Source organism: Natator depressus, chromosome 7 (assembly GCF_965152275.1).
Source record: "Natator depressus isolate rNatDep1 chromosome 7, rNatDep2.hap1, whole genome shotgun sequence".
Classification (NCBI taxonomy): Eukaryota; Metazoa; Chordata; order Testudines; family Cheloniidae; genus Natator; species Natator depressus.
This window is the reverse complement of record NC_134240.1, coordinates 90,412,988-90,433,729: the sequence shown is the minus strand read 5'-3', so window position 1 is coordinate 90,433,729 and position 20,742 is coordinate 90,412,988. Positions and strand designations below refer to the sequence as shown.

The following is a 20,742-nucleotide window of genomic DNA, read 5'->3' as shown; positions in this document are numbered from 1 at the left end:
TTCTTCTCCCACTGGAATCATTTAATTACAATCCACGTGTAGAACACTGGTATAGGTGACTGATCTCACAAGATGTATATCTTTTTAACTGCCTTATCAATGCTGAAAGCATTATGAGTATTGTGCTACTCGGTTGTACTTCAGAATTTCTGATAGTTCTTGGTTTTGTTTTTAAGGGTTATTTTGGAGCTGTTGGGGCCCTTCTGGAATTGCTTAAAATGACAGAAGATCAGTGACAAAGCTCACTGGAAGTGGATACCTGTCAAAGATGCTGCTGGATAGAATGAAAGCCACTATAAGGATGGAAATGAAGCCATTATGGCAGTTCTACCTGCTGGATTTGTAAATAATTTAAAATCCTTTTAGCTGATCTCTAACTTTTGGGTTTTGAGCTTAATACTTCAAAATTCATACTGGGAATAAAAAGTTTTTTTCTGTACACTGTATTTTTTAGGGGTAAAAAAACCTGTGCAACGTGGCCAAACATGCAGATTTTATGGATTGATTTTTAAAAGTGCACACTGTTTAAAAAAGGACCTATACTATGAGACACCTGCGTTTCTTCTGGGGTTTACTGATTAGTGTGGTAATTTTAACTTCATCTAGTAATCACTCTAGGAGATTTTTATCTTATTTTTTCATGACGTTTCATGATTTACTCTTGGTTTCAAATGAAACTACAAAGCTGGCACATTTTACTGTGAACACTAAACTAATTGATTTTGTTGCCTTCACTTTTTTTTATTTAAAAAGATACTCTTCCCTCTCATCCCTCCTGCAAAAAGATGCCCTTTCTTTGACTACATGTGTTTCTGTTCACAAAGAGGCACTAGCAGACCTGCTGAGATGGGGATAAGATTTGTGTAGTCACTGGCACCTTTTGAAGTCATGAACATGAGTTAATTGCTCATTGTGGCACCAAAGTCCCTTGCATTTTGGCCTATTCCTTTCTGAAATTTTTGATTACTGGGTCAAAACTAAAACAAAATCCTGTTATGGTAAAATTCATCTATGAAAAGAGCTCTATGGTACAGGTGGTATTTATACAGTATATACTTAACATTAGAAAATAACAAGGGAGAATAATTTCAATATGTCTGAGGACTCTACTGTAGTCATTACAATAACTTCTTAAATTTTATGTTCATCAAATTTGTTGTTCAAATCCCACTTTCTAAAATTAGAACCAATACTTATTGTATCATATATTGGATTAGGAACTAAAGTTTAATTTTGCCTCCAGGACTTGGTAAAGTCTGAATATTTTTTCCTCAATCATTCTGTCTTACAAATCTGTATTTGAAATTCATCCTTTTTGATGCGTCACATGATGTAAAGGGTCCATCAGAGGGACAGCATAATTTTAGGGAGCATGTGTTCTCTGATGTGTTTTGGTTTTTTGTTTCTGAACACAGTCATTAATTCCCATCTCTCTCAAACCTTGGATAAATTGATTCTAACGGAAGCGTTGACTTGTCTGCTGGAAATAAAGGCCTTTACTGTGTGATGGTTTTTAATGTATCTGTGGAATTCATTTCTTTAAACCAAACTATATAAAGTACCTAGTAGTATTAATTTGGTTACATCTTCCTGTTGTTTTTACGATCTGTTCCTGGTACTTGTTTTTCCTATATTACGTCAGTTTGGCCTTTCTTACTTCGATTCATCCACTCATTTGAGACTTTGTTGAACTGCTTATTATGTGACAGGTTTAAAGTTTTGCCGTTTTACATTTTGACTTTTTTCATAGGTTGTATGACTTCTATGAACCACAACGTGTGAGAATCTTTTAACATAATTAACTATAATGTTGTTGAAAGAGCTACAGATGGGATACATTTGTCTGAATGCTTCTAGTCCAATATGAACAAAATAAGTTACATTAAGCTTTTAAGTTGCTAAAGAGGAGAGTTGCATAATCTTGGATGTTGTGGGTATGTCTACACTTCAAGGGCTACTACAGCACCGCTGTAGCTCTGTAGTGTAGACACTTATACATCAGTGGAAGGTGATTTTCCATCACGGTAGTGATTCCACCCCCTCAAGAGGTGATAGACTAGACACAGCTCGGGCAATAGAAGAATTCTTCCAGTGACCGAGCTGTGTCTACAGTGTAGGTAGGTTGACCTAGCTACATCACATAGTGCGTGGAATTCTTCATAGCCCTGAGCAATATAGCTTCGTCGACCAGGTCTTGGTGTTGGCTATTTCAAAGATTGCATGCCTCCTCAATTGTTTAAAAGCCAGCAGTTATAATGGACATACAAGATTTACTTTTCAAGCTTCAGTGCAAAGAATGTTCACAAGGTAAATGTGCCCATGCAGAATCACACATGCAACTATTTCAGTATTTCCACAATTACCAGAGCTGGAGCTGTGAACTTGGACATGTAAGCTGTGCTCAGGAGGGAAGATCTTCCACAGTCACACTGATTCAGAAGAATTATAGTTTGCATGACAGACAATTTTTTGGACCGCTCTAAGCAGCATAAAGAAGTCAAATACTGAAGAGCCATCCTTTATCTGGAGTCGATTAAAAACTACTAGCATATTGTACCTAACCTTTCAGGCAAAAGACTTACTGAACATAGCAAGCACTTAGAGATATTTGTTACTCCCAGGAGAAAAGTCTTTTTATGTGCTTTTGATTTGAAGCTATAATAGTAAGCCCTGTATGCATTACTGTTGACAGGACAACACTCAGTTCTGTGTGCTACAGTGTAGAGCACAACTGTATTTGAGAACTGCAGCAGTTTCTTTCCTTAATGACTTACTTTTAAGGCTGAGTGTCTGTCACGTGGATCACAGAGGTCACAGATTCCTTGACTTTCCGAGACCTATGAGACTTCTGCAGCAGCTGGTGCAGCTGAATCCAGGGCCACCCAAGCAGCTGGTCCTAGGGCCAGCCACACTGGCCTCTGCTGGGGCAGCCCCAGGCAGCTGGCCCCGGGGCCACTCAAGCAGCGGCCGGTGCAGTTGGCCCCAGGGGCAGCCCTGGAGCAGCAGCAGTTTCAGAGGCAGTCAGCCCTCGCTGCTGGAGCAGGGGCCAGCTGTCGGCCCACTGGGGCCCCCCAGAGCAGCGCCCCCCCCCCCCCCAGGGTGCCCCAGAGCAGCTAAGATTTAGTCACAGGCTGTGAATTTTTGTTTATTGCTTGTGACCTGTCTGACTTTTACTAAAAATACCTATGACTAAATCTTAGCCTTACTTATTTTCAAACATCATGCTTTGGGTGTATGAAGTGTAAATCCTGTTGTCGTTTGTCCATTCTTCTTTTCTCCCCTCCTCTTACTCTTTTTGAGTGCTATATTATAGGAAAGCCAGAGGCAAACCAATGTCAGTCATCCCATCAGTACAATTACTTGTTTCTGATCCACTTCTGCCTTGAACCATGGAGCCCACACAACCTGCTTGGCTCTTCTAATGTTTTTCCTACAGAGGAAAAAGACAAGGAGAAGAGATAAGAGCTTGTTAGAGTTCAGGTGAGCAACAAGTCCCTACTATGTCCTCCAACCTGTGTTGGTTCAATTTGGCAGCAGCTTCCAGCAGCCTGTGAAATGGACTCTTCCGGCTGGGGAAGTAAGATCACCTTTCCCATCTGGAACATTCACTACAGCTCCAGTAAAGCCATGGGTTGCTTCCCTATGAGTTGTTCTGCCAGAGGATTTTAATACTATCTACCATCTCCTGTTCTTCTACTTCAAACTTTCTCTGGCCATCCTCTGTCCTGTGTGCTCTTCTTGCTCAGAACCTGTCAGCTTTCCCAGTTCCTGCATGTCTTGAGCTGGTGAATAGGAGAAACAGGTTAGTATCAGAGGTGTGTCTTGGCTACTGCTTAGATACTGTGGGGATAAGGACCATATAGAGGTATTTCTAGACTTGCTGATAGAAGACACATAGTACTATAGCCCTTTAGTGCTAGTGTTGACCTTGGCTTTAATGTGACAGAAATCATGAGAAAACGGTCTACTTTTAATTAGAGTTCTGTTTAACATTATTTCTATTCTCTTTACAAAGAAATTCAGTAATTTATTAATATTTATAAACTGCAAACAGCTTGCTAATGTATTTTAGTTGTTTTCCTTCTCAAAATTGTCATATGCAGAACCATTACAAACTGAATCTTTTGATGCTGTTACTAACCACAAATGAGCTCAGATATATTAGGTGGTTGCAATTGCTATAATAACATTAGAGGGACCCATAATATCAGCAGTGCAAATTCTGATAGCGGTCTCTGGCTTTGCTCTGCATACCAAAGACATTACACATTTTGTTTACATTGTTACAGACACAAATCTGTTCTGCCCTCTTCTCTACTCCCCTTGCCTTTTCCTAACAGGTGATTGTTTGACATGAGAACATCCATCGCTTTGCTTAATGTGTACTTTACTTACTATATTGTATTTTCAGTTTTCTTGTAACTGGGTGGAAGAATACAAATTTAGAAACATACTGTAAATTAACAATGTAAAAAAAGGTGAAAAGAACTGCCTGGTCCACAAATAAAACAAGGCTCTTGAGGAGAAAGCACTTACATCAGTAGATCTTGCAACACGCTTGGAAGGTCAACAAATCCAGGCTGTCAGTGCAAGAAGGGAAGTGAACTCCAGAGTTGGAGATCCTCTCTGAAAATAACCCAACCCCAGCCATTATATATACAACAGCCCCTAGAATATTATATATATTATATAAGCTCAGGTGTCTCTGGTCTCAACTGTTTGGGTAAAGCACAAAATAAGGCTCTATTTTAAAATGCTGTATGTATTCTGAACATGAAACTTAAAGGGCATAATAGGTTCCCTGCTACAGTGATTAAATGTTTTTAATGCTCTCTGCATAGCTGTTTGTTTGCATGGATGTAACCCCTTTTCTTGCTAATTTTTGTCTGAGATCTTTTAAAGGAAATGTATAACAAAACACGACAGTCAAAGATGCATCACAATACAAGAGAGGTTTAATATTTTTAACAAATATTAGTAAAATTGGGTTGAAGAACACATAGTAAGAAAAATAAAGAGCAAGAAGTAATAAAAAGAGGCTCAAATAAGAAGATAAGTAAAAATATATGTGCTGCCAAAGGCCAAAACAGTCCCTATAGTTCTTTTGTCATCTTGAAATCTACCTACTAATCTCTCCTATGATGTTAAAAATGTGATTCACTGTCTTATTCTAGGATTGGCCTGATTTTTAATACCTTAACATTATTTTTTGCTGTCATGCATATTTGTATTTTATTATACAAATATGACACTCTATGAATGTTATAATTAATCCTCTGAAGCACAGATTGCATTATTTTTATGGTAAGATATTTGGATTCAGTGTTGTTGTACCCTGGTCGGTCCCAGGATATTAGACTGGGGTGGGTGAGGTAATATCTTTTATTGGACCAACTTCTGCTGGTGAGAGAGACAATAGAAGTTGGTCCAATAACAGATATTACCTCACCCACCTTCTGTCTCCAAAATATTTGTGCAGTGTTCACCAGTGTGAGAGTATCGCCAAAGGATCTGAATCTCTTAGAACAAACCTATATGTATACAAATTTAATTGTTTAAATTGATATTACAGTGGTGCTCAAGGGCCCAAATCAGGATCAGGGCCCTATTGTGCTAGATGCTATACAAATGTATAAAAATGTGTTCCCTGCCTTACCTTTGGATCCTGAGCATTTTAGACTCCATTGCAACAGGGGGAAGGAGTTGTTACAGGGGTCCAAATACAGGGTTCCCAACTCCTCATGACGTCCTGAGGACAGGGGTAGGGAGGTAGTCTGCCAGGTGAGGGAGATCGGCTAGTTTGCAGATTCTTAAAACATGTTCAAAGCACCATTTCAATATTAATTCCTGGGACATTCATACAAAACTAGGCTGGATTGATCGCCTTAGCTTTCCTCTCTGAAATCTGCTAAGGCAATAATTCATTTGTAAAATGAGCAACATGGGTGAGAACCTCTGTTTTCACTTTGGGGCATATTCTGTTTCTTCTAATCCCACCCCCACTCCCTCTGCTCTAGGGAAACACTAACCAATGTGGGCCCCACTTTATAATGGCCATTTGAAAAAAACAACAGTTGGTGGTTTGTTTTCTCATCTGATTAATAGCCTTTTTAAGGAAGGTCAAGTCTGTGCCTCATCACTTCATAGGGAGAGAGATAATCTGAAGTGTAGTTTCAGTAATAAAGACCTCTGAGTACCATATTGGGTAGAAGTTATTGTTGGCTGTGCAGGGTGGGGAGGGGAGAAAGGTACTAAGACAAAAAAAAACCCCAACTTTAAACTCCTCAAATCTGCTCTGAAACTTGGGTTTCAATTCTGATGGAAGTACGTATATATGATTTCTTGTAGGATAGTAATACATATTTTGATGCTCCGACTTTGGCAAGGCTACTCCAGCTGTTAGTCTTCTCAGCGTTCATGTTCCTTTGAGACCGTCATTAGGATAGCCACAAGTGATTTTTGGCAGGACATAGTTGCATTTTTGGAGAGGAAAACCATGTGAGGTTGAACTGGTGACACAATAAACATCCATGATTGTTCGTATTTCAGAGTGGTTGGTCCCCCATTTAGGGGCTGTCTTTTAAACGTGCAAAGAGCCTTTGTATCCAGAGGAAAAACAAGATAATACAAACTGTAGAAACTATGCCAGACATTTGCCCTTACCTCCATAGCAGTAGATGAGAGCTAGAGGAGCTGTTCATAATTTATATTTAAAGATGTCAAATGTAATCAAATAATTTCTAACGTTTGGTGGTTGGAACTAGCTGGGGAGCATGAGAGAGGTGCCCTGGGTGTAACAGGAGTGGCCTCTGGGCCCTTTAGAAAAATCCATGCTCATGAGCCCAGTCTGAGAAGAGATACTAAGAGGTGGTCTGTAGAACCCATGTCCATGTCCCAGACTATACTGGAATAGAGGCCAGTCCATCCTAAAGAGAAAGGGGTCTGATTTATTAACTATAGAAAGACAGATTTTAAGAGATTATAAATAGCAGGCATAGAGATCACAGTTGGCTACATAAGAAATACAAATAAATTTGTAGTCTAAATTCTACAAACTAAGCAGGATTTGAATCAAGCAGTTTCTCACCCCAGTAGACATTCCATGCAGTTCACAGCTCTTAATGCACAGGCAGGATTCCCTTCCCAGCCTGGGACCAATCTCCTCAGTTCAAAGCCTTCGTCTTCCAGATGATCTTCCAAGTGTTGAGATGGGGGAGGTGAGAGGCCCAGTGATGATGTCACTGTACCTCTTTTATATTTTCTTCCAGCTGCTAGAAAGATCCTTGCTGTGATGTGGGGGTTAGGCAGCCCTCATTGGGTACGTGCCCTCTCTGAGGAGCCTCTGAGATAGTGGATTCTTCTTAATGGGCCATCAACATCTGACTAGTTGGTCCTGATGTGAATCTGTCTCGCTAGGTGCTCCTTTGTTGCCACTGAAAGGCTGGCTGTGGGCATCTCCCAACCTCACAACATATTTCAGTCTCACACACATAGAAATACTTCATAACTTCAGATACAAGGGTAACACACAGTTTAACAGGGTAGTAATGTGCAACAACTCAAGACTTCTTAAGTGATACCTCACAAGGCATACTTTGTACAAAACACATCATAACATATCACAGTGGTGAATATGGGGGTCTAGGGTGCTCCTTTGAGGTACAGAGTGTCACAGAAGGCTCCCATATAGTTCAGTGGGCTTGAAATGAGGCCCTGTGTATGTCAATAGAAAGTTAAGCTAATTTCCATTTACAGTAAAAGAATTATTTTTCTTTTTAATATTACTTTTGTAGTAATATTTATTTAAAAGCTTGTGTTTTCCATATGTGGGTGTGTCCTCTATATCATCAGTAATTACCTCCCTAACATTGCTTATTCACAGTACACAAGAGAACAAGCAATAGGTGTAGAAGCCCCAAATGGTTTTGACATCAGGAGCAATTACATCATATTTACAGAGACTCTCAGTTCTTTTTTGCTGGCCGCTAGTAGTTCATTTTGTTACGTACAGCTGTCCTTAGAAGCTGGTTGCATGGCTGGGACAGCCATCCATTGCTTTCGGTGAGCTAAACTCCAGAGGGACTGGGCATATGGCACGTCCTTAATGGGAACCATTGTGCAGCAGTTAGTCTAAAGGAGACATCTTTTGTTTTCACATGTTTTCTTTCTAAATACCATTTAAAAAACAACAGATTGAGTTAAAGTTGTGATTCAAAGCAACAAAGGAGAAAAAACAAAAAGCCAAATTTGACACCCATCATCCCAAAGAGATGTGTCACTCCCTAGCCTGAACTCATGCCTTTTTGCTTGTTTTGTTTCCACAATGGTCTGAGATAAGGACGCTTCCTGACTTGTGTGTCTTTCCAAGTCTATCACGTCACAATTTTCATCGAGTCAGATCTCATGCCCATTGAAGTCAATGGGAGATTTCAGTGGGTGCTGGATGAAACCTTAATTCATTAGATAATTTCCTTTTGTAGAGCAAGTCTTCAAGATAACTTTTTCAGTAACACACACAATTTTGTTTTACACCTTTGGCTGAGTGGAACTCCCCCCCCCCCCCGTGGAAATATTGCCTATATCCTATTCATTCTTGTTCTCACAGCAGCAAAGGTGATGAGATGCTTTGAGCAAAAGAAAAGGAATCCAGCATGTTGGTGAAATTCAAAATGCAGATTGGTTAGCATGGGATTAATTACTTCTGGTGGTTGCAATAGTGGCATCCACAATACACTGCATCATTTAAGCAACAAGCCAAAACATGGTGTGTTTTGATTGGCTATTGATGCATCACTATTTGTTATTTTTTAGCATCCACAAGTGTGCTAGACTGCACAGAAAACAAATAGACTGGTCCCAGCCCCTAAAACCGCAGAATGCAGAGGCTGGACTTGGTAGAAAGTGAAGATATAAGATACAGTGAGGATGAGAAGGTTTAGTTCATCAAGCCAGTGGAGAACTCTCAGATCTAAACACTCTCCTCTCTCTCATTCCTATCTTCTTTCAACAGTTAAAGGAAATAGCTCAGGACTTTGACCTGAGTTATGGTGTTATGCCTGCCAACTAGTGGCCAGTCTATAAAGCAGACTTAACTACTCCTCGGTCTCCCCTGCTGCTTGCACTCTTTGCTAGCATTCCAGATATAGACACATCCTCAAGCTGGCATCTTGCTGTTTCCCCCTGTAACTCACTGTATTAAATGTGTGAGTGTATTCATAATGGGGCACGGCTGGCCTAGTACTGTTAGAGCAACAGAAACACTGGGGAAAAAATAGAAGCATTTCTCCAAAGGAAAAGGCTGTTTTCTTGCTCTCTCCTTAGGCTCAGTTTGGAAATGAAAGTCTCAGATAAAATGGAAATAAAATTACCGGAGCTGAATGAAAATTGGGGAAATTTTTCACTAAAAAATCTGCCCTCCCTCCCTTTTTTTATTTGTGGTTGAAAATTTTCAGCCAACTCTAAAATTGTCTATTAACTCAAAGAACTGACTTCAAATTGGAGATGGGACCCTGCATCATTGTAACTAGATGGCAAAAGGAGTTTTGATAAAGGGACATGAATATATTTAACAGAAATGCCAGTATCAGTTACTGGAATCCTGTTAGCTTTTAGAGCAGCCTCAACTCAAGTGTATTTGACTAAGTAAACAAATCTGTGTTATTCTAAGAAGATATGGCCTTTTGAAAAGGATCATGCTGTTACTCAGCTAGAGTTCAGCATATTTGCTCTTGGCTACAGCAGACAGCTCAGAATTCAGATAGGTTAAAGTTTAGCTGAAGTCTCCTGAGTTAGTTTACAGCTTTCACCAAAAAAAGGTCACAGTGACGAATAATCCTGAAATAGTCATCAGACACAGAAAACAGAGATGAGGATTCTTGCCTTGATCTCTGTGTTTCTCATCATTTCCTTTTCTATCTCAGCCACTGACTGAAGGTATAAAAGATCCCTCTGTTCCTTCAAGTACTGGAGATAACTGGTATCGTTCCTCCAGTAGGCATTGTTGTCTACCCTTGCACAGCATGGACAACTCTGCTATGCATGATCAGCCTCTTTAAAGTATGAGTAGGAAGGGACTATGCGGGGGGGAGGTGAAGGCTTGTTTTTTATGAGAGCCCCGGGACCCAGGGCATTGACCTCATCTCACTTGACAGACTGCATTCCGCATTTTCAGATACGCAGGAGTTAATGGACATCCATAGTTTCCTGTGGTGTTCTACCATGATGTTTCTCCATTGTCAGAGCTGGAACTGTGTTTGAAAAGTTGCCGTTTCTCTAAAGACGATCCTTTGGGGTGACTTGGGCTTTGATCTGGGTGAAGCAGCATAAATGTAAGTTGACTCTTTCTTTCTTTCTTTCTTTCTTTTCTTTCTGTGAGTAGTATTCACCTTTTCCCCAGGCAGAGTTTTTGAATCTCTAACATTATTTATTTAACTTCTCTACTCTATTACTAGGCCGTTGAGAAGTAATCTTCCAAACAAAAGTTTGTTACAAAGCAGATATGCAAAGTGATTGTACTTTCCTGGACAAATTTGAACAGCGTTATCTCTTACGATTCAGTGGTGGTGACATTTTAAAAATTGTGATGGGGCAAGGCCAGATGGCTATAGGAAAGTAGTGAGAAACAGGTATGTTAGCCCCAGGCTAAACGAATCCCTGTTACTATGGTAACCAAATGGCAGTTGCTCCAGGTTAATCAAGACACCTGGGGCCAATTCAGATCCTTCCAAAAGCAGCTAGGTTGATTGGGACACCTGAAGCCAATCAGGGGCTGGCTGAAACTAGTTAAAAGCCTCCCACCTAGTCAGGTGGGGTGTGTTTGTCAGGAGCTGTAGAAAGGAGCCATGCTGCTGCAGAAATGGAGCTGTATGAACCTTATCAGGCACAAGAAAGGAGGCCTTGAGGTAAGGGTGAAGTAGATATTGAGGAAGTGGCCCAGGGAATTGTACTTGTCCTGTTTCCAAAAAAGTCAGCTACCAAGAGCTGCTACTATCAGGATCCCTGGGCTGGAGCCCAGAGTAGAGGGCGTGCCCTGGCTCCCCCCTCCCCTCTCTGACTAATCACTGAGACTGGGAGACAACAAAAATTGTGCGAGGGAGGAAAGCTTCTCCTCACCTTCCTTGATGATGAAAATGGCTCAGTAGGCTGTGACCCTTGCCTCTAGAGAGAGAAGGGCTACATGGAGGGTCACAGTGAGCCTCTGAGGCTAGCAAAATCCGCCAGGAAGTGCGGGACCCACTGAGACAAAGTTGGAGCTTTGTCACAAAATGTTTATTCTATTTACATCTCATGTGCCTTTTCCCTGTAGTCTATCAACCTCACATCTTGAGTTATTAGATCCTTTACTAGGCTGGGGCAAGAAGGATCCCTCCTGACATCACAGTGTGTTTGTGTGTGGGGGCGGGGGTGGTTGTGTGAGGACATTATACAATAAGTGGCTTCATAAGCTGTGAAGTTAGCAAGACTGGGACTTTTCAGCTTGGAAAAGAGATGACTGACAGGATATGATAGAGATCTATAAAATTGTGACTGGTATGAAGAAAGTGAACAAGGAAGTGTTTTTTACCTCGTCATAGAACACAAGAACCAGGGGTCACCCAATGAAAGTAATAGGCAGCATGTTTAAAACAAACATAAGGAAGTACTTTTCCATACAACACACAGTCAACCTGTGGAACTGGATGCCAGGGGATGCTGTGAAGGCCAAAACTATAACCGAGTTAAAAAAAGAACTAGATAAGTTCATGGAGGATACGTCCATTGATGGCTATTAGCCAGGATGGGCAGGTATGTAACACTATGCTCTGAGTGTTCTTAGCCTCTGTTTGCCAGAAGCTAGGAGTAGAAGACAGTGGATGAATCACTTCACGATTGCCTGTTCTATTTATTCTCTCTGAAGCACCTGACAGTGGCCACTGTTGGAAGACAGAATACTGGGCTAGATGGTCTGACCCTGTATGGCAGTTCTTATGTTAGTGTTGGAGACAGATCCAGAGGCTGAAACCCCTTTATTCACAAAACAAGTTGAGAAGGGCAAGCTTCCCCTCACCAGCCTGCTCATTTGCCTCAGCCTGCGTTTTGGAGGAAAGAGTTTTGTTTCTGTTCCTTTTCAGACCTTGACTTTTCTGCTTAGCCTACCAACAAGATTGCCAGGTGTGGTGGTCAGTTTAGTGATGTGGACACTTGCCCACTAGGAAATGGACTAAAATCTACCCACTCTTTTTTTTATAAAGCACAATAAACAACCACCACAGAGAAATGCTCTTCAGTCCATAACAACCTATTCAGGCTTGGCTTGAACCAGTAACCTATCAATGAAAGGAGTTGTCTGTTACCAGTTTCCAGATCCATCCATTCCCTGCATGCAATGCATGTTCTTACAGCAGCTATAAGATATAGTTCATATACCAGTGAGAGCCAAGACAACACTCAATATTTTTTACCAAGGGAAGGCTTTAGGTTTCAGGTGTGTAGATAGTGACTGGTACATGTCATCCAAGAATTGTGCAGGATGCCTCCCACAGACCCAGATGGGACCAATTTCAAGTCCTCTTTCACCAAAAGCTGAAAGAAGGGGGAACCCTCTCCAACATAAGATTAACGTCTCATGTTTTTCAGGGCTGTCTCCAAAAATACATAGGTGGGTTTGCGTGGAATCCTTCACTTACATGCTGGTGCAGTGGAAAAACTGTGTGGCAAAAAATTATTGATACAAATGGAAACATTGATTCATGCTGACCTACAAGCTCTCTGTTTTTATAACATTTTTTCCCTGGATGGAACTATGACACCTAAACCCTCTTCTTTCTCCTCCACACACAAAACCACAGTGATGTGTCTGATGTTCAGCGCTCCGGCTGTGTGCCACTTTTACCACTAGATGGCATCATTACCCCGGATTTTAGTTATTCGTGACTGTAAAATGCTGAGAAAAGAGAAGGATGAGTCTGACATACGCTCCCCCATCCGTCTTTGCTTTCCCAGAGCTGAGTGAAAAGGCTGTTTAGGAAACAGTATGCCATTTCTTTTGCTAGTTCATTCTGTATGATCCCCCTTCACTTGAAATGTAAATCTTTTATTAATGGGTGGCAGTCTGGTAGCTAGTCCCTGAAGGTTCCTTGTGAGATTCTTTCCTGCACACCACATCTCACATTGAGAGTGGCAGCTTTGCCCAGTTCAAGCAGGCCAGTGGGTGGGCACTTTTCAGAGGAAGGTGGGTAATTAGAATTATCAGCATTTTACGGATTGAAAACCAGTTCAAGAGCCTCAGTTTCTCCATCTGTAAAATGAAATTAATGTACTGGTGTGGAGTAGGGAGAGGGCCATGGCTTCACCTCCATCTTCTCCCTCCCCCAAGTTGGGTACTGCACACCCAGTAGGGAGTAGGGAAGGAGCAGGCCTTTGTCCTCAGCAGTGGAACTGCAATTTTGCCTCTCATTGCCATCCTTCAAGGCCAGGTGAAGGGAGAGAGGTCCTTGCCCTCTCCTCCCTAGCCCCCACTCTGTAAGAGCCAGACAGAATCTTGTCTTGTATCTGTAGTGTTGTGTTGTTTCTTATACAGTATGAACTACTAATTCCATGTCTGTGGAAGAACATGCCAAGCCATGTCACAGACTGCCCCAAGGAAGAGCAAAAAAGCAGTGGCTGTGCCCCTGAGGCTGCCAGCCTTCAATAGTACAAAGCAACACCTCAACCTGATCATGGAAATGGGCTCTATCTAGCCTTTAATCTGGGGTTAACTGGCTGGAAACCCATGAACTGGAGTTGTTCTTTAAGGGGCCAGTCTTGAAATGTGATGAGCAGCTCTTGAACTTACTTCACAGGAGATGGTCAGCACCTGACATGATCAGGCCCTAAGTATACAAGGAAAGTGCAACAGTGTCTAACATCAAGTTAGTTACAGTTTCTAACCAGATGCATTTTCCCAGTGTTGACAATGCCTAGAGGGTTTTCCCTTTCAGGCTTTTCGGTATTCAAGCTAGCACGGAGTGAAAAGAATAAGAGATCACTCCAGTACTTTCTCATATCCAATTTTAAAGTATGGAAGCTGATAATTACTGAATGGAAATAGATATTTTTGTTAAACTAATATTAAAAATTGATCTGCCTATATTTAACCTATCCAATCTAAAAGGCTCTAACTGATAACTCTTTCAGAGATGTAGGAAAGTGGTGCTGAGATGTATGTAAAATGGTCTGTGAAGAGACATGCAATGATTTCTAATCCCACAACAGTATAGGAGGGTAAATATTAAGCTCTTGTTAATTTCTCATATTTCTTTTATTCCTCTCTAACCAAGATTTCAGCTAGCACAAATAATTGTCTTAATTCCATACTGTGGACATCTCTTCCTTAAACTTTTTTCTCTTTTTTTTTTTTTTTTTTGTTTACAGATCAACCCCTGTACATTTTGTCTAAATGTATCTAATGGAACTGGAGATGTGATTGATGCATTTATGTATTTTTGAGGCTGCAGTGTATTCTGGTGTTGGATTTACACTATCTTCTGATTTCCCACTGAAGTTCAATAAATAGCTAAGAAAGACTATGTGATTTGGTCATAAGAGCCTTTCCTTACTGGCCTTGACTATAAGGAGTTAAGAATTACATGTTCCAAAGGTGCCCAGGTTTGAGTTATAGGTGCAGACAGGGAATTCTATTTATGGATGTCCAGCCTGAGACCTTGGGCCTGACTTTCAGAGATGCTGAGGACCCAAACACCCCCTGATTTCAAATGGAGTTGTGGTGTTTAGCGCCCATGAAAACTACAGGCAGTCCTCAACTTTACAATGTTTGAGTTATGATGAACGGCACTGATGACATTTATAAATTGACACCCTGTTTTGACTTTCTGATGTCTGTTTCGAATTTACGATACTTGATCCGATGCAATGCCACGCCAGCGAACAAGTTAATATGTTCATACGTGCACATTAACATTCTGTGCTGCTCATCTCCCTGGCTTAAGATGGTCAGTTGCTCTTCCGATGCCATTTTTACGTGGTGGATCTTTGTGTTTCCAAACTTCATCTTAAAATTTTGTGTTTCTTTGTCATTAATAATGGCAGAAAAGCATAAATCTGATGATTGTTCTTCTTAGAAGAACATGTTAAGGGCTCAGTTCCTATGCAATCAACTTGATAACTAAGCAGGGTGTTGGACTTATTGCTCAAGTTGAGAAATTGTTAATCGTTTGGCTGGAGGATCAAAATCAACACCATGCTCCTGTGAGTTTAGGCATAATTCAGGAAAAGGCTAGGAGTCTTTATGATGATCTAATAAAGAAACAATAGGGGGAGAGTTCTAATGCTGAACCTTTTAATGCCAGTAGGGGGTGGTTTATGTGTTTTAAAGCCAGGGTCAATTTGCATAACATCAGGGTCTCAGGTGAAGCTGCCAGTGCTGATGAGGAGGCAGCTCGTGCTTTTCCTGAGACATTGGCTGAGATAATTGAAGAGGGTGGGTATCATGCTCAGGAAGTTTTTAATGTTGATAAAACTGGGCTCTTTTGGGGGAAAAATGCTGTCAAGAACTTACATTCCCAAAGAAGAGAAATCCATGCCAGGGTACAAAACTGCTAAAGATAGGCTCACTCTTTTGCTCAGTGCAAATTCTGCAGGTGACTTTAAACTTAAACCTTTGCAGCTTGTGTACCATTTGGAAAACCATAGGGTTTTGAAGGGATATTCCAAAGCATTTCTTCCAGTGATATGGAAATCCAATCCTAAGACATGGGTCAGTAAGAACATTTTTGAGGATTGGTTTAATCCTCACTTTGTGCCAAGTGTCAGGGGTTATTGCAACAAAAACAGTCTTGCATTTAAAGCATTGTTAATCCTTGACAATGCTTCTGGTCATCCAACCATCCTTGATGACATGCATCCTGATATGAAAGTGGTGTTTCTGCCCCCCAACACCACCTCATTGTTGCAATCCATAACCCAGGGGATAATTGCATCCTTCAAGGCCTACTATCTTAGCAGCACATTTACCCGGCCATCAGGGCAACTGAGAAGGAAGGTGGACCAGTTTGGAAGGAATTCTGGAAGGGCTTTAATATTTACCATGCAGTTAAGAACAGCGGAGCGGCATGGAGTGAAGTTAAACAATCAAATTTGAATGGTGTTTGGGGAAAATTGTGTCCTGAGTTTGTGTCTGACTTCCAAGGCTTTACAGACACTGTTGAAGAGGTGACCAAAGATGTTGCTGAAATGCGCAAAGAACCCAGCTTAGATGTTGCACCAGAGGATGTTGATGCGTTGCTGGCATCACATTCTGAAGAATTAACTAATGAGGACCTCATTGAATTGGAACTGCAAAAAGTGGCAGAGCAAGAAGATGATGTATCCACTGTTGAAGACACTCCGCCTCGTAAAGTCTTGACATCAAAAGTGTTGGCTAAGGCATTTCAATATTTGGAAGCTGCCATGTCCCTGTTTGAGGAACATGACCCCAACATTGAACACAGTGCATCTGTGAATAGGGGCACATCCAACATGTACAGCTGCTACAGAGAAATTTTCAAGGAAAAGAAGAGAACGTCTGTCCAAACTTCCTTGGACTTTCTTTAAGAAAGCAAACAAGACTCCAGAAAAACCTGCAGCCAGGACTCCTGAGAAGACTCCAGCCAAGAGCCCTTCAAAAAGTCCAGCAAAGTAATCTCAAAGTCCTTCCAAATCACCTCAAACCCCCTGAAAACTCCACCCAATTAGACCCACCCATGAGCTCAGAAGAAGGTGACCCATCTCTTTCTTTCCTTCAGTAGGTTTCTTAACCTACAAATCAAATGACAAGATCAGCAACACCCAGGAATGATGAAGACAAGGTGTATATAAACTTTTTTTTTAAGGCTTTAAAATTTCTCTGCTTTTTAGATCATTTGTAGGTAGGGGTAACGTACAGTATTTCTTCATGTATTTTTAGCTTATGTGATTTTTATGTCCATATAATTGCTATTTACAATATAAATACATTAATGCAGCTATATTACTTGTCTATAATTGATTGAGTTAAAAAGTCTGGGTTATTTTTGTGAAAATATCAGGCCTTGGTTCAGGAACCAATCCCCCACTTATAACATTGTTCCTGTGGGAAAATGTGTTCTGAGTTATGACGTTTTGACTTAAGACACGATTTTCAGGAACCAATTGTGTCGTAAGTCCGAGCACTGCCTGTAGTTTCAAGGTGTCACAGGCTGGGCATCCAAAAATGGAGGCACCTGAAATCAGTGTCCACTTTTTAAAATGTTGGCCTAAACACACCATTAAAATATATCCTTTAAACCTGGCCTAGGGAGGTTTTATGGGACAGGGGGAGGGAGGTGGTGCTGCTCTGCTTTGAGTTTACCACAAATAATTGCTGTAGGTGAAATATTAACATTAGTGTACACTAATCTGTGTGACACAGCTAATGATATTATATACTGTGAGCATTTACTGCCCTCCCAAACTTTCCAAAAGCATTGATCTCACTCATCTGGCAATTTCTAGCATCATGGCTTCTGTTTGCTAGGTGTTGCGTCATACTGGTTTCAGAAGGGGTTTGAAAAACTTGAAAGTTTTCATGCTCTATCCCACATGGACAGAAAACTAAACGAGCTAAAAAACTATATTCCAGGAAGTGCACTTTTTTCACAGCCAAGTATTCCGGGTAAATGAATGTGTTCCTTTGATATGAATAGAAAATTTCAGAGAGGGCAATGGAGGGATCAAAGTGAATTCCATTTCCATTATTGTTAAACTGCTTCCTGTAACATCTCAAAGTATTACTTCTCATGCAGCAAGAAGTGAAATGTGCATGGGCAAAAAATGTCCACGAGTAACATGGGGAAACCTGTCAGAAAGACATGAATGTAGGACAAAATCTTGCAACATTCTTATTGCCATGGAGAATTTCTTCGAGTTCCTGAATGACTCAATGAAGTCATGTATGTTACTCTAGCCAGTCGTATCTCAGCCCCAACTATTACTGGCCACTATATATACACACGATGTAAACAAGTTACATGATTTGTTAAATTGTCATTTTCCAGTGCAGCAGACTGTAGCTCCCTTACAAGATGTCCATGTATTCCCAATCCCTGTAATGTTGTTGCTTTATTTATTTGGTGATGTATTTATTTATGTACATGTTTTGTTTTTTTTTATGGTGCTTACCATCTTCATATCTGAACATATCCTTACAACACCTCAGAGTGGTAGGGAAGTATTATTATCCCTATTGTATGAATTAGAGAACTGTCTCGTCAACACAAATGAATACCAGCTGTTGGCTAGATCACCACCATTATTGTTGTCATTGAGGATAAAGGCCAGTGTAGGCATAGGCGCTGACTTTTGTGGGTACTCCAGCGTTTGAGTATTCACAGAAATAAAATAGGGTGTACTCAGCAGCCCCTTGGATCAGCGCCTCCTGCCCACAGCGATCAGCTGTTCAGTGGCATGCAGGAGGCATTGGGGTAAGTGGGGGGGAGCAGGAGCAGGAAGAGGCGGGGTGGGGGTGTTGTACCAATAAATTAAAAACCAGCAGGATCTTATTAAAGGGAAAAAGGCAAAATACCACATTTATTGTGAATACAGAAAGAATCATAGTAAGCAGTTAGTTACAGCTATAACATTCCATTCAATCTCATATTTATTCACACATTCATTCGCACGCACGCACGCACGCACGCACGCACACGTTCTGCAAGGTTGTTATCATAGTTACCAGCCTTAGAGTTGCTCATGCCAAGCCATTGGCCAGGTGGCCTGGACATGAGGAGGGAGCAGGGCCTTGTCAGATGCTCATCTGATGCTCCTGGAAGTTGGTTTGCAGAATCAGACCCCAAAGTTCTCACTTTTTAGAGTCTATTTTTATAGGAATTTCTTCCTATGCCAGTCTATGGGAATTGCTTCATCATGCTGTTGCTGAATCAATCAGCAGATAGCACATTCCTGACGGCTCCAAGAAGTTATCTTGTTCTTTGGTTCTCCCATTCTTGAGGCTGTTGGGTGGATTCCAGTCTGCCCTCTGGGGGTCCTCTGGTTATTTCCACTTGACGCCTTCTTCAGCCGATGGACACTGGATTCTTAGGCTGGCACCTCCCTGATCATTCAGTTATTATCCACACCAAGCATCCATCCACATACATCCTCTATCTCTACTTTAATCACAATTGTTAATACAACAAAAGGGCGGGGAGTCTCTGGGTGCTGTTTCTGTTGTTAGAGTATTGCTTTGAGTCTCTCTCTCTCTGTGAATTGCTTTGAGAACAGACTCTGTCTTAGAACGTACTAACGCAATTAGCAGCTTGTAAGTTTCACACACAGAGGGAGAGAAACAGTACCAAAAACCAAGAGACCTCTTAATTAGTAATACCCTGGAATTTAAACTATGGGGAATCAAACTCATTTGTGATTTTAATACAGAACTTCTTTGATATGATCCAACATAATCCCCCTTTTGACACTAAGATTTATAATCGTCAGTGTCACTTTCTATGTAGCCTATTCAAGAGAAGGTACTGTGAGGCAATTTGAGTTTGTGATTCCAATTCATGCCACATACACGATCCTAGTGATGTATCTTTACTACAAGGTTCTGGGGCAATAGGCAAGGTGAGGCACACCCACTTTTGAGGAGTCCATTCGGTAGAACCTCTAGTGTCCAATAGCTTCCCTCCCTCCCCAGCCCACTGGCTCGAGGTCCAGGGTAGCCAGAAGGATCCCATGTGTAATATGGGGAGTGCTAACCTTCAATACCTTTGCCTCCAGGGACTGTTGGTGTGCAATTTTGACAACAATTTCTCCCATTAACAAGTCTGGTTTTACAATACTGGAAACATATTGCATCCATTCATATTGATAAGTGTCAAACAATGATCTCTTTCTTTTTTAACAAATGCATCAAACCTTAATATTTCCCAATATGACCCAGAACATTTTGTGTTCCAAAGTAGCTAATGCAAGTTTCTGCATTTCAGTGCATCCCATAGCTATGGCTGTGTAGTTTCCTATTTCTAATTTTTTTTTTTTCTTATGCATAAGCCATGTGGTAGTATTAAGCCATTGCCAAAGACTCCATCAGGCTTTTAGGTTACCCAGACCAATTTGGACCAAGTCTACATTGGCATGTACTTGTTTTTGTGTCAGGCTGTCCTGTAGCTGGGACAGCTTAATTTATTTTTAATTACCTGCAGGTCTTTATTTTTTTTTTTTAAACACACAACAGTGCTAGCAACAAGACAAAACACAAGACAACACACAGAACACAAAACACAGTTTCTAGTAGATTCATAGTATTGGGTTGCTCTTCAGCTGGCATCAGCTTTTCCTGATTTTCTGAAAGACAAAAATAACATGTTTCTACCCCTTTTGGGGTGGCAGATTATTGCTTAAAATATTTCTTTTACAAATACCCTTGCTGATTGCAGGCAAAACAGAGGAATTGCCCCCACATTTTCCTGTTTTTGTTCTATAGGCAGGTCAGGTTTCAATGGCTTTTATCTTTTAAGGGTTATGGGGAAATTATTCCACTATTTAGTCATTAAATCCCTGAGGTGGGGTACCTCAGTTTCCCTTCTTATACAGCAGACCAAGTTTATAATGTTTTTCCTGCTGTGTTAAGCTTTAAGTTTATTTACAGGTAATAGCTGAGAAGCATCATTACCATACAACCTTAAAGGGTTTTTCCAAAAATCATACACACTATACGTTGTTACAGGGGTACTTATTATCATTAAATTTATTAAAATTATCTTGTTA

The 20,742-nt window shown here is 40.9% G+C and overlaps 1 protein-coding gene across 2 annotated transcripts in view; it reads left to right on the top strand.

Moving 5' to 3' along the window:
* The window catches only part of PANK1 (pantothenate kinase 1), a 38,221-nt gene extending 36,699 nt beyond the window's left edge, over nucleotides 1-1,522 (top strand). The window contains exon 7 of one of the 2 annotated variants that reach the window (XM_074959986.1): nucleotides 177-1,522. In XM_074959986.1, the coding sequence (XP_074816087.1) occupies nucleotides 177-236 (60 nt within the window). In that variant the 3' untranslated portion in view covers nucleotides 237-1,522. The remainder of the gene's footprint in view (nucleotides 1-176) is intronic. The other variant, XM_074959988.1, reaches the window with a different exon arrangement.
* Nucleotides 1,523-20,742: the final 19,220 nt, after the last annotated feature.